General features: G+C 38.5%; 3 protein-coding genes across 3 annotated transcripts; all 3 read right to left on the bottom strand.

Moving 5' to 3' along the window:
• Nucleotides 1–2,970: 2,970 nt before the first annotated feature.
• On the bottom strand, nucleotides 2,971–3,789 carry LOC148098201 (gamma-crystallin M3-like). Its single transcript, XM_087830178.1, has 3 exons — nucleotides 3,729–3,789; nucleotides 3,382–3,624; nucleotides 2,971–3,286 (listed from the first exon to the last, which is right to left on the bottom strand). Exons 1-3 carry the CDS (start codon nucleotides 3,735–3,737, stop codon nucleotides 3,011–3,013), a joined length of 528 nt encoding a protein of 175 aa, XP_087686304.1. The 5' UTR covers nucleotides 3,738–3,789; the 3' UTR covers nucleotides 2,971–3,010.
• Nucleotides 3,790–6,563: 2,774 nt separating this feature from the next.
• LOC148098200 (gamma-crystallin M3-like) lies at nucleotides 6,564–7,351 on the bottom strand. Its single transcript, XM_087830179.1, has 3 exons — nucleotides 7,298–7,351; nucleotides 6,968–7,210; nucleotides 6,564–6,879 (listed from the first exon to the last, which is right to left on the bottom strand). The coding sequence occupies exons 1-3, from the start codon at nucleotides 7,304–7,306 to the stop codon at nucleotides 6,604–6,606; spliced, it is 528 nt and encodes a 175-aa protein (XP_087686305.1). The 5' UTR covers nucleotides 7,307–7,351; the 3' UTR covers nucleotides 6,564–6,603.
• A 2,830-nt stretch (nucleotides 7,352–10,181) lies between these two features.
• On the bottom strand, nucleotides 10,182–11,103 carry LOC148098199 (gamma-crystallin M3-like). The gene is made up of 3 exons (XM_006805790.2): nucleotides 11,080–11,103; nucleotides 10,746–10,994; nucleotides 10,182–10,510 (listed from the first exon to the last, which is right to left on the bottom strand). The coding sequence occupies exons 1-3, from the start codon at nucleotides 11,086–11,088 to the stop codon at nucleotides 10,229–10,231; spliced, it is 540 nt and encodes a 179-aa protein (XP_006805853.1). The 5' UTR covers nucleotides 11,089–11,103; the 3' UTR covers nucleotides 10,182–10,228.
• Between the last annotated feature and the right edge of the window lie 2,811 nt (nucleotides 11,104–13,914).

The following is a 13,914-nucleotide window of genomic DNA, read 5'->3' as shown; positions in this document are numbered from 1 at the left end:
TTAAATAGAACCTGTGTCTCAAACTGAAGTAGGCTAATAGATCTCACAAAGGAACACATACCACAATCTAAAGAATCAGACAAAGTCAGTCACACCTGTCAGTGTGGAAAGAGTTACAAAGCCACTCAGGACCTTCTTACAGCTTTTACATTTACTTGGATTATCTTTGTTTAATATTAAAATTAGTTTCATCATCTGAAACATTTCAATATGACAAATATGTAAAAAAAAAAAAAAAGTAGAAATCAGGAGGGTGCAACTTTTTCACTGCACTGTAGTTGAGACTGAGGCTACGTCCACACGTACACGGGTACTTTTGAAAACGCAGATTTTTCTGTGCGTTTGCATCTTTCGTCCACACATAAACTGCATTTTCGATCACTGAAAACGGAGATTTTTTTAAAAACTCCTGCCGGGGTGGAGATTTTCAAAAACTCAGTTTTTGCGTTTACATGTGGACGAGGAAAACAGAGATTTACTCACGCAACGTCAAAGGTGTGTGCCGTTTTTGACCTGAGATACATTTCTACAATGGCAGATGTAGACAAAATACTGTTGCTGTTAATCTGTCTATCTGCAGTTTTTACACGCTTACATATACACACATGCAGTTACTGTCCCACTATTTAGAAAGACAGAGGCAGAGGCATTCTCCATTCAACACAGACGCTCTCACAACCTACATCCTGACTCCAATGTCGGTTTTGGAATAAATTAATTTTTTTAAAATTAAAATTTATGCATGCTGTATGCATTTTGTTTATTCCTAAATTGTGAGTCTACACCAGCCAAAATACTGTTTTGGTTGAAATGAAGGCACTTGAAAACTAACACAAAATTAGCTACCTTTCCCGAAAAACACAAAAACTTTCCAGAAGTACTGCAGGTTTGCATAAAACCCTGTTTACTCTTTCCCTCCCAGGCTTCTAGACTTCTGTTTGGCCAACATTTCCGACACAGCTAGGATTTGCCATGTTCTTGACAACGTTTGACTGCGTTTTTTGCGTTTACATGTGGACGGAGATATTTTTCAAAACTGCACGTGTGGACAGAATAAAAAAAAAAGAAAAAAACAAAAAAACAAAATGGAAATGGAAAATCTCTGTTTTCAAAAATACCTGTGTACGTGTGGACGTAGCATGGAGTAAATGCAGTACATTATATAGTAAATGAGAGCAGCCAGTGCATTTATTTAAAGTCTAAAATCACACATGGATATAGTAAACCCATAAGATTGTGCTGTCTATAGTTCTGTATAAGAAGAAATACATAAAAAATAATGATTTCCAATTTTAAAGTTGCCATGTAAATATGTCAATAGTATTTTTCACATCGGGGGTTATTTCAGAAACTCAAGTTTTGATTTGTTTAACAGTTTAGTTTGACAGGGTACCTGCCCAATTCCTACTGGCAGTGGTTACAAATGAATGTTTTAAAGTACTTGTCAGCAAGTGAGATGGCAACAAGAAAGGCCATTACATTGTAAAAGTACATTTTAAATTCAATGCATCTTTATTTATATAGCGCCAAATCACAGCAACAGTTGCCTCAAGGTGCTCTATGCTGTAACATAAGACCATACAATAATACAAAGAAAACCGAGAAAACCTCAACAATCATATAACCCTCGGTGAGCTAGCACACCATTTAAGGAAAAACACCATTTAAACAGGAGGAAAACTCCAGCAGAACCAGGCTCAGAGAGGGACGGCCATCTGTCGCAACGTTTGGGGTGAGGAAGGAAGGCTGGATAGAGACACACTGTGAAGTATGTGTAGCCATAATTAACATTAAATATGAATTCTAAAACTGAATGTGTTGCACCCCCTCACCGCCCATCATGAAAAACTGTTTACCCCACAGCATCCCCCACTTGAAACTGCTGTTTTTCATTTATCAGTAGCAACTGACACTCTGACCTATCACCATACCTGTGATTGGTGCTAGAGGACATTTTGAATCAACACTTTGTGGTGACAATCAGTTTCTGCCAGCTACTAAGAAGCTCCACAGCTCCACGACACTGTTCTGATTTTTGGTTGAAGCGTGTCCTCAAGGGGAAATAAACAAGCTGGTAATGTGATATAGGAGATGTCACCAATGCCAGCTTCCTATGCAGTAAGGTGAAGTAATGCAGTCATATGTAAAGTGAAAGCTACACCCTCCCTGGACCATATAACCAACAGGATCAATGTAAATGCTAAGGGGTGTTCAATGTTGGTAAAACAAAAATGAGCAACCTTCAGCTTCTAAAGACTTTGCCTAATTCAAAAATCCAAACTGTCAACACAAAAATAAAATATTCCATGCTCTACAACCTTGAAAGTAGATAACTAATTGAGAATCTTATTTGGGACATCTTGCACAGTGTTTGTCTTGATGATTTTTTTCACAATAACATAAATTCTACCTCCTGCGATGACATGACAATATTGGAACTGTTAGTGGACAAAATCACTTTTTCATACTTTTTGAACAGTTATGTACCCCTGGAGTATCTAGAGATATACCAAAAGAGCATCCCTTTTTTACTTGTATTGCTTTCTCCATTGTTCAGAAATCACGTCTCTGATTAAGTTGTCCAGATTTTCAGCCAGCTCTGATGCAAAAGACCACGACTGAGATCTGCTGTGTGTAGTGTGTGCTAACCTAATCCTAGCTCCATTTATGTTACCTGTATACATCTGATTTTTGCATCGCTCTTATTTCTGCCACACAAAATGTATTTCAATAAAATCAAAAGATATTCTTATGTACTTGATGTACTTTATTTTCTATTTTTATGCAGTACCCAAATGCATAATAAACCATTGTGTATGTGGTGTTATATGTTGGTAAAGCAAAAGTATTCTTATGAATTTGTTTCTGAGGATGTGATGCTGTAATGTAATGGATTACTTCTTAATGGCTGTGATACTAAAATGTTACTTCTCTGAGTTAGTAATGAAATTAAATGTCATGACACAAGAATTTAGAAATTTATATCATTTATTGAATTCAAAATGTAAAATTAGCACATGTCCATGATACGCCTCATGCTCATGAACCTCATTCCACTCATTCCCATCTCCCTGAAGCTCCTATACTCTCCGGGCCTCAGGTACATCATCCTGCCTCTGTAGTGGGCTTGCTCGTACATCAGCCAGTGGCCATCCATCACGTGGCAGGACTGGCAGTCGGACATGCGGTAGCGGTCCATGATGCTGTCGCAGTCGTCCATCAGCTCGTACATCTGACCACCGAAGTTCTCCCTCTCATAGATCCTCATCCTGAACTGGCCTCTGTACTGTTTTATAGACACAAGACAAAATAAAATTAAACATAAAACTTGTGTTAATTCCAAAAAGGTCTCATATGGAAGTACCACCACTTTAGACCTACCATGGGGATCATACGGCAAGACCTGATACCACCGCTCATGCCCATCATGCTCATGTAGTCAGCGTACTCGCCCCTCCTCATGAAATACTGGTTTCCCATGTAGTTGGGGCGGTCATAGACCATGAAGCAGCCACTCTCCACCCTGCAGGAGTGACACCTGCTCAGGTAGGAGGACATGTCGGCGCAGTCGCTCATGCACTCATAGGAGCGACCCTGGAAGTTCCTGTCCTCGTAGAAGATGATCTGAAAAAAGTACAATGGGTTTAAAGGACATTTTTACAATCATGTTCTCCAAGATAACTTAAGTATAGGCTAATTAATGTTGATTTAACAATTTAGTTTCCTACTTTGCCCATGTTGACTGCGGTGATTCAGGTCTCTTAGAGAACTGTTTTTGAACTGATGCACTGGCTGTCTGAACAAGTTATATTTATACCTGGCCAGAGACAAAGACAGTTTGCCTCTCCATTGTTCATAGCCCTGACACAGCAAGCTGTTATAGAAGCCTATACAGTTTTTAGTTGCTTACCCATATACCAACAAGGTCATAACCTCTTAACAGAATTTTCCTTTCACAAGAGCAGAGGGGTTTTTTTTAATAATAAAAATAGCTTAGAACGTTATTTATATAGATGTGAGTGACTTTTGAAAAGTATAGATTTTCCGCAGGCTGTATAGTACAATAGTGAGTTTATACGAACAAGCCAGATAGCAGTTATCAAGCCAGATAAGTAGATAATAGTTTGTGGATTTGTTTTCATCAGGTATGTAAAAGTGAGCCCCTCAAGGCTAATAATACGAACTTCTGCCACACTCCTGAGTGTGAGTTAAAGAGGGAAAAAGAAATAGTATACTTGGTGATTTGTTATAACTGAGTTTGAATTTGCGATTTTCAATGCTATGGCAGGTATTTGTATATTTAATATGTTTTCAAGTGGTGGTATTTACAAAAAAAGAGAGTTGTTTGTTGTTTGTTTGTTATTTCATGAACAAAATAAATGATTTCAGCAGATTCATATTGTGCAGATGAATGTATATATGTTCTTTAGTCTTCATCTTTTGACATTTTCCATTGCTATGACGTTTTAAAAATAGGGATTGGGCCATGAGATTATTAGGTATTTAGTCTTTTTTTTTTTTTACTTTCATTGTCTTTCTTTTGAATAATTTTGATAATATTTTCTGATTATAAACTATTTTCGTAAAAAAGATCAAACATCTTGAAAAAACACCACTTTAGAAAAGGAAGTAACTGTATACACTGCACTTCTAAAAGCTTTACTTCCTCTTTTCACACAGACATGTTCCCTCTGTTGAAGTAGTTTTAAAGTGCTTGCAGTACATTTCTAAAAGGCAGTTGTGGAGGAAAGGTTTATTCCTGCTCATTAAGGAGTTCTTTGATTGGACTGTCATCTGGGGAGTTTGGATGTCAAAACAAAGCCTTGGAATCTCTGTTGTGTGTCATGAGTCACTTCAGAGCTAAGTTCAGGCAGGTGCTCAGTGTCAAAGTGAGGTCCACAGGAATGCAATGCTCTAAACTTTTCTGGAAAAGCAAAGCATTGTAACTGAATGATTAATACTCATTAATCACCTCGCCTCATTAGTGGTTTTAATATTGTGGCTGAGAACCTTTTCTCTCCAAGTTTTTTAAAACTGAGTTGAACAAAGTTACTGTGGCATCTTCTACTCTTCCCAGTAGCCTGTAGAGAGACCGGGTCAACCACGTGCTGTTTTTCTCAAGATTGCCTACCTCACCAGTTTTCAAATATTTTTTATCAAAACTGATTGAAGTGCAAATGATCTGAAATCATTTAGGATTGTAGGGGAACTGAATTTAGAGGCAGCACAGTGGTTCCGTGGTTAGCATCACTGACTCACAGTAAGAAGGTCCTGGGTTTGAATCCTTAGATGGCTGGGGTTTACATGTTCTTACTATACTGAGACAGACAGCCACATGTTCTTACATCTGCATCCATGGCCAAGTGAGAATCACCATTAACCTAATGCATATGGACTGTAAGAGGAAACTGGATTATCTAGAAGAAACACATGCAGGGACAGTAAGAAAAAAAAGATAAACTCCACCTGGAATTCCACAACCATCAAATATGGTCAGCTGGTAAAATTTATTTGAAACCTACTCTTCCAGTTTCTCCATATGAGCCACTGACTTTTCGTTGGTGCCTTGCTTTTATCGGTCAGTTCTCAAACATCATCTCTGTTGTGGTCATGTTACTTATTCAGGCATTCTAATTGGCTCTCGAGCAGTCTATCAAAACCAATCTGTGTAAAGATTTGGTGAAATATATTCACCTGAATACTCAGATAGTTGAAGAAAAACACTACACAATTATGTTCCTTATATCTTTGTACTGTCATTGCCTTTCAGATTAATTTCTCCTTTTGCAAATCAGAAGATCACTACTGCTGACATTGTGCTTTTCAGATGGCAGAATCGAACTACATTAATAAACTATATCACTTTGATGTTCCAAAACAATGACTACTACTAATAAATACTGATAATTTGTTGACCCTGAGCCCAAAATGAAGCAAATCTCTTCATATTATCATGGTTATTTTCTCTAGTTTTGTTAAATTCAGTACGTTCATGATATTTGCATCAACCACTGCAAATACATAAATCAAAACATAGTTACAAATTATATACTTTACTTTCTATTTTTATGCGGTGCCCATATGCATAATAAACCATTGTGTATGTGGTGTTATATGTTGGCAAAGCAAAAATTTGCTTACAAATTTGTTTCTAAGGATGTGATGCTGTAATGTAATGGATTACTTCTTAATGGCTGTGATACTGAAATGTTACTTCTCTAAGTTACCCAAAAATGCCAACCAGACACTTATAAAGAATATCACATTAGTTTGTTTCACAGGACCAAATCAGAATTTGCTCTTGGAAACGACACTGTTGAAAGGCATTAATAAGAATATCGGCAGGCTGGATGCATATCTATATATCGCTGTCTACCACAGCTGGCTTCTACAAATCAAATAGAAACAGGTGGTAATTCAGTCTTTTGGAGATGCCATTCAAAAGAAGAATGAAAACATGTTTTTTACTCGGTGGTTTCCACTGATACTCAATGCATTTGAATTCAGTATGAATGATCTTAAAAAGGTTCACAGTAATGAAATTAAATGTCATGACACAAGAATTTAGAAATTTATATCATTTATTGAAGTCAAAATGTAAAATTAGCACATGTCCATGATACGCCTCATGCTCATGAACCTCATCCCGCTCATTCCCATCTCCCTGAAGCTCCTGTACTCTCCGGGCCTCAGGTACATCATCCTGCCTCTGTAGTGGGCTTGCTCGTACATCAGCCAGTGGCCATCCATCACGTTGCAGGACATGCAGTCGGACATGCGGTAGCGGTCCATGATGTTGTCACAGTCGTCCATCAGCTCGTACATCTGACCACCGAAGTTCTCCCTCTCATAGATCCTCATCCTGAACTGGCCTCTGTACTGTAGGGGAAACAGTTCACAACAAAGAATCAGAAAACCCTTCTAGAATATCTGGAGGAAAATGATATCCACAGCACGGCTTTCCTACCATGGGGATCATACGGCAAGACCTGATGCAGTCCCTCATGCCCATCATGCTCATGTAGTCAGCGTACTCGCCCCTCCTCATGAAATACTGGTTTCCCATGTAGTTGGGGCGGTCATAGACCATGAAGCAGCCATTCTCCACCCTGCAGGAGTGACACCTGCTCAGGTAGGAGGACATGTCAGAGCAGTCGCTCATGCACTCATAGGAGCGACCCTGGAAGTTCCTGTCCTCGTAGAAGATGATCTGAAAGAACAACAAAGCTCGTTAGAATAGGAATCCACAGATTTCTTTTTTTTTAATGAATAAAAATCTTTCCCATGCTTTACATACTCTGCCCATGGTCACGGTCTTCTGGTGGTTCCTCAGGACTGAGCTGTGGCTTCTGTGTATTCCTGTCAGTGGTAGCTGTTACTTTTATACCTGCACCGTGGGAACATAGGACGTGTGGCGTCTATTGTGCAAACTCCTGACCCAGCAACACGGCATAGAAGCCTACTGAGCAGTCAGGGAACTAAAGGGTTATTTTGTGACGCCACACTAGTGGAAATGCATGTAGTGTATACATGTGGTATTGTTGCTACACATAAAGAAAATAAATAGAAGCTTCCAACTGTAGTATGACAACCATTTCTGTCTTCAGTGTAAAGGATATTTCATTTACTAACAGATGTTTTTGAAGTCATTATATGTTTATGTAAAAATATAAAACACTATAAATATAAATATGAACACTGTAGAGATCGTTTCCTTTTTTGTGGTATGAAAACACACAAAAACTGATTTATTGTCCAGTTAAGTAAGCATTAGATGCGGATCAGAAAACAGAAAAAAATAAGTTGTCAGGGAGATATGGTGGAGAGCCTGTGCAATATGTAAAGGTAGAAAGTTTTAGTTTTTTCTTCTCTTTTGTTTTTAGAAATTTGTTCAGCTACAAGTGAGCAACATGATAAGATTTAAAAACATGAATAACTGAAACATTTCATGTAATCAATTTCCTCTGAACTAACAATTTAAATAAACTGAGCATTTTTTGGCTGCTTGTGAGGAGTGCAAGTTGTGGGAATACTAATATGTGAACAAGTTAAAACGATGAAGTTAGCAAACAGCATCCAGCACTAAGTCTGTCAGGATACCATTTAATAAGTTTCACTGCAGAGTTGCTGTTTATTTGGTTCAAATGAACAGACAACATGAGATCAGGTAGACATTTATCGCAGTCGGCAATTTGACCAGTTTTAATAGGAAAAGCATCACCAAATTATTTATATCCGCAATGGTTGTGCTCCATAAAAAGATAACTTCACTTATGTCTTCAGACTTTCTACTTGTTATGGATTGTATGCGGATCAGAAAACAGAAAAAAATAAGTTGTCAGGGAGATATGGTGGAAAGCCTGTGCAATATGGATATTATGGACTATAATGGGATTGTTTAATCCCATTATAGTGGGATTAAACAATCCCACTATAATGTTTTTGTTACATCTACACCAGAAAAACATTGCCATATTCAGTCAGCATTACCTCGAGAATGTAAAGGCCAAAAGGAGCAACCTTCAGCTTATAAAGACTTTGCCTGCTTCAAAAATCCAAACTATCAACACAAAAATGAAATATTCCATGCTCTACAACAGGGGTCTCAAACTCGCGGCCCGGGGGCCACTTGCGGCCTACATCACCCCTATGTGAAGAAATATAATGCAATTTGGCCCTTGAAGTTAATTTTTTTGTTGGGGAGGATTTGTTTGTTGTTGAGTCCAATGTTAAAATAAGTTCTTTAAAAAACACAAAGTGATTTAATTTGAAGGCAATATGAGCAGAGAGCACAAACATGTTGAGGGATTGACTTTGTTAGTTATTTGTAAAGAAAAGTTTTCACTTATGTCTGCACTGTCATTTTGTTAAATGCAAACAGTTATAGTTATATAATTATAATTATTTGGTAGTTCATGAAAGGCTTCAATTAGTTAAGAGTGAGAAAAAACATTTACATTTTCGTAAATATTTGTTTGTTTGTTTTATTGTACAACCTTAACACTAAAGCGGCCCTCGCATGAGATGACAGTGCCACAGCTCATTGAAGTTTGGGACCCATGCTCTACAAAAATCCAAAGTAAATATCTAATTGAGAATCTTATTTGGGACATCTTGCACAGTGTTTTTCTTGATGATTTTTTTCACAGTTGTTACCATTGCCAATAACATAATTCTACCTCCTGCGATGACATGACAATATTGGAACTGTTAGTGGACAAATTCACTTTTTTAACACAGTTATGTACCCCTGGAGTACCTAGAGATGTGCCAGATGAGCATCCCTTTTTTATTTGTATTGCTTTCTCCAGTGTTCAGAAAGCACGTCTCTGATTAAGTCGTCCAGACTTTCAGCCAGCTCTGATGCGAAAGACCATTACTGAGTAGCCCTTTTAAATTCTTGTCAAACAGCTGTGTTCCAACATTGTCATGACCTTGCTAGCTTACATAAAAGTAAAGTGTTCTCTTGTGGCTCTAAATCTTCCTTCCTTCAGGATCCAGAACAAACAAGATCCAGAAGCTTTCTTTTAGTTTGTATGCAGTGTCCTCACCACAGCTGTAAAATCTCCGTCTTTAGGACACGCAGGGCAAGTAGAGCTATCGTTACCCTTCACTTTCATTATTGATGGCCCACAACATTATGAGAATTGTAACAAGTAGAAAGTCTGAAGACATAATGACATATCAAGACCAATAGGCTGGGATTGAGTATAAGTTACTGGGCGTGCTGTGTGTAGTGTGTGCTAACCTAATCCTAGCTTCATTTATGTTACCTGAATACATCTAATCTTTGCATCGCTCTTATTTCTGCCACACAAAATGTATTTCAATAAAACCAAAAGATGTTCTTATGTACACACTTTCTGTTTCTGTTTTCACAGAGCAGAACAGGAAATTAAAACTGACTGAAAAGCAGCCCTATGCTAACCAGGAGTGCACCATGCATTAACATAAATAAATGACAACTGTTGTTCTGTAATGTCGGTTTTATTTACATTTAAGTAATTTATTTTTCAGTGGCATGTGCTTCATATGACACAACACATTTCATAAGTAGAAGAATTAAGTGACACCGTGGATAAACTATCAACAGTAAGAGCAGCCAGTTGCTGATAATTCATGCACTTTTCTCTCAGGTTTGTGAGTTTGCCAGGGAAGTCAACCCAAATGATGAACTGAAACAGATATGAACTGTTTATTAACAGTTTATTTATTTTGTCTGTCTTGCCTAACAGGATTCCATGATACGTCTGATGGATCCAATCCTCATGTCCGTGGGACCCATCCCCATCTCCCTGAAGCTCCTGTACTCTCCAGGTCTCAGGTACATCATCCTGCCTCTATAATGAGGCTGCTCGTACATCAGCCAGTGGCCATCCATCACGTTGGCAGACTGGCAGTCAGACATGCGGTAGCGGTCCATGATGTTGTCGCAGTCGTCCATCAGCTCGTGCATCTGACCACCGAAGTTATCCCTCTCATAGATCTTCATCCTGAAAGGCCCTCTGTGCTGTGAAAGGACAGATCATTACTTTATCAGCAATATTAGAGTTGTTTTGTTTAACACATATAACTGCAGAAAATAGAAATAAGTAAAGCACACAATGATTAACAAGCTTACAAGTTTGTGCACAGCACATGCAAGCAAAAAATATTCTCAGTGCCTGATAGATGCTTTTATTTTGAAACATGTGGGGTACCCCATAGTTTCTGTATATTTCTATATATTTTCAGGTCTTACATACCATGGGAATCATGCGGCAGGAACGGATGCAGTCGCTCATGCTCATTCCCATCAGCCGCTGGTTGTCAGGGTACTCTCCCCTTCTCACCAGCATCTGGTGACCCATGTAGTTGGAACGTTCGTACACCATGAAGCAGCCGCTCTCCACCCTACAGGAGTTGCAGCGGCTCAGGTAGGAGGTGAGCTCAGCACAGTCACTGCTGGTCTCATAGGAGCGACCCTGAAAATTCCTGTCCTCATAGAAGATGATCTGAAAATAAAACAGTTTAATGTATGATTTAATCAAGTGTTTATTGGTCTCAATTACAGCAACAGTTTGTAAATTTTTCTCTTACTCTGCCCATTTTGGTCGTCAATTCTGTCCCTGATTCCACTCGTACTTGGCCCAGCCAAGCTCTCTGTCACTTTTATACCCATCATGATGGCTAAATGATCTATAGAGGCATTGTTTTGAATATCTTACTCAGCAGGATACCATACAGGGCTATAATGTTTGTTAAATCGCTCTGTAAATGGTTATTATTCCAGACTGTATGCATCTGGTGCAGTGCCAACCTCTGTGGCTCTCATATGGGGTACAGGTGGGTGACAGTGAGCAGATGTATCAGCTGGGACTCTTTGTACTGTCAGTGATTGCTGTGTGTTGAAAAGCACTCTGTTACATCCTCGTGTTCAGTCTATTATGTGAATGCATATCAGAGCTGAGCAACTGATCAAATGTACAAATGCTTCAACTTTAGATTTAAACACAGTTACATTTGTGAAGAAAAGACTGTAGTTTTTACATCACAGCATTTACATCTTTGCAAACACATTTACTAGTTACCAATACTGACTGGTGATCACGGTCTACCACTGCATCATGTACATCAGCGGTCCCCAAACCCCGGGCCAAGTCCGTGAGTCGTTTGGTACCGGGCTGCGAGAGTTGAGGCTTGGGTGTGAAATTTATGGTTTTCAGGGTTTTTAATCAGTTTTTATAATTATTTTTTAAATCTTTTTTATCCCTGGGTCTTTTCCCGTGTGTTATGAATAAATCTTCTTTTTTTTGGTACCAGTACTGCTTTTATTTTGTTGTATTTATCTGTGACACCTTAAAGGCCTGTCTGTGAAAATATTGTTAGACATAAACCGGTCCATAGCAAAAAAAGGGTTGGGGACCTCTGATGTACATTATCCTCAGCAATGTATGTATGTATGTATGTATGTATGTATGTATGTATGTATCTATCTATCTATCTATCTATATATATATATATATATATATATATGTATATATATGTATATATATACATATAGGACTGTCTGCAGCACATGCAGTATGCTATACAGAAGAGCAAACAGAGTTACACAAGCAAAAAGTATCTTTATGGTAAGTTACTAATTTGCTTATGAAAGTTTTGTACATTGGTAGATATTCATGAACTGAAGCTTTCAAACAATCTATCTTGTTAATGATGTGAAGGCATTGGTGACACACAGCACTGTGGACTGAAATCTTGCAACATCTGAAAAGTCTCCTGCTCAAGAAGGCACATGTACTGGCAGTGAACATCTTAATGCTTCATTGCAGGCTTAGGAGAGGATGCTGTGGTCACTTGAAAACCAAAATCAAACTTTTTGGCATCAACTTGACTTGGAGAAATAGAAATGCTGAGTATAACCTTCTCACAGTCAAACATTATGCTTTGTGATTGCTTTGTGCAGGACAACTTCATTGTATTGTTGGGCTAACAGACGGGACCACATACTGTAAAATAGAGAACCCCCTTCAATCAGCCAAAACAATGAATATGGGTCATGGATGGGTCTCCCAGGGCAACCAAGGAGTGGCCAGAGAAGAAGCACGTTAAGGTCACGAAGTGGCCTAGCTGCCATCTAGCCCTCAGTCCTATAGAAAATCTGTGGAGGGAACTGTAGGTTATTTGTTACCACATAGTAGCCAAGAACCCTGTAAAAAGGAGTTGGCCAAAATCCCTATTGAGAGGTGTATAAGAGTTTCTCCATCAAGTCCTTAGTCATGTTTTGCTTAGTTTACTGGCATGCAAACATGCATTCATACAATCATCGTCTCCATTTCTATTTATTTCTAGATTCTCTACGCATATCTTTGGACCACGGGAGGAAGCTAGTATAGCCAGAAATATTGTGATTAAAACAGCATGTTTAATTTTATGTGTGATATTACTAATAAAATTGATTGTAAATACAAATCATTCAGTCTAAACTGTGTGTTGTAACCTGTGTAGCATATAAAATCCAGAGTGTCTTCACCATTGCTTTTGAAACATGACATGACAATCAAGGAAATGCATATCCTGCTTTTTTATCATTTTGACTCTCATATTGACCATATTTTACAAAAGGAGAAGCATGACTTGAAACTAGATATAAAGAAACTTGAGATCATGAACTATTTAGTTCGGCCTGAGATCAAGAGAAATAAACGGTAATTTTATCTTCGATTTTTGCAATTCCTTTTGCAACAAGAGGTGGCACCTCCTGTTGGAGAAAGAAATATGGTTTAAGGCACTCAAACACACTGGCTCCACTTTTCAGACCTGGAAGTTTTGTTCACCTTTTATATACACTGTTGTGACAATGTGTAATTTAACTGCATTTTGTACATATTTCTGCAACGTGATATTTTCATAGCAGATATAATACTGTCTTAAGTTGCACATGTGCTCTTGTATTATTATTGTATGCGTTGTAGGATCTTCTCTAATGAAGATTGGGGCAACTATTTTTGTGATTATTATAATGAGAGGAATTGAATATCCCTCTATTATGTATGCTATTATAGCTCAGTAGTGGGCTTTTTAGCATGAGTTCATACATTACAGTGTAGTTGACACCCAACTCTCCCCCCCCCCCCCCCCCCCCCCACACACACACACACACACACACACCCACACACACACACGCACACACACACACACACACACACACACACACACACACACACACACACACACACTACCATGTATTCATAACTTTGTGGGAACATCTAACTGACATAATGCATAACCTTTAAACTTGTGGGGACTGGGATTCTGTCCCCATAACAATTGTTGGTTCCCACAAGTATAGTAAACTTACAGTTTTGGTCCCCACAGAGATATGAATACACAGTCACACACAAACACGTACACACCCACCTGCACACA

Source organism: Neolamprologus brichardi, chromosome 16 (assembly GCF_056152115.1).
Source record: "Neolamprologus brichardi isolate AB-2024 chromosome 16, ASM5615211v1, whole genome shotgun sequence".
NCBI classification, from domain to species: Eukaryota; Metazoa; Chordata; class Actinopteri; order Cichliformes; family Cichlidae; genus Neolamprologus; species Neolamprologus brichardi.
Note: the sequence above shows the minus strand (reverse complement) of the source record. Positions and strands in the feature narration are given on the sequence as shown.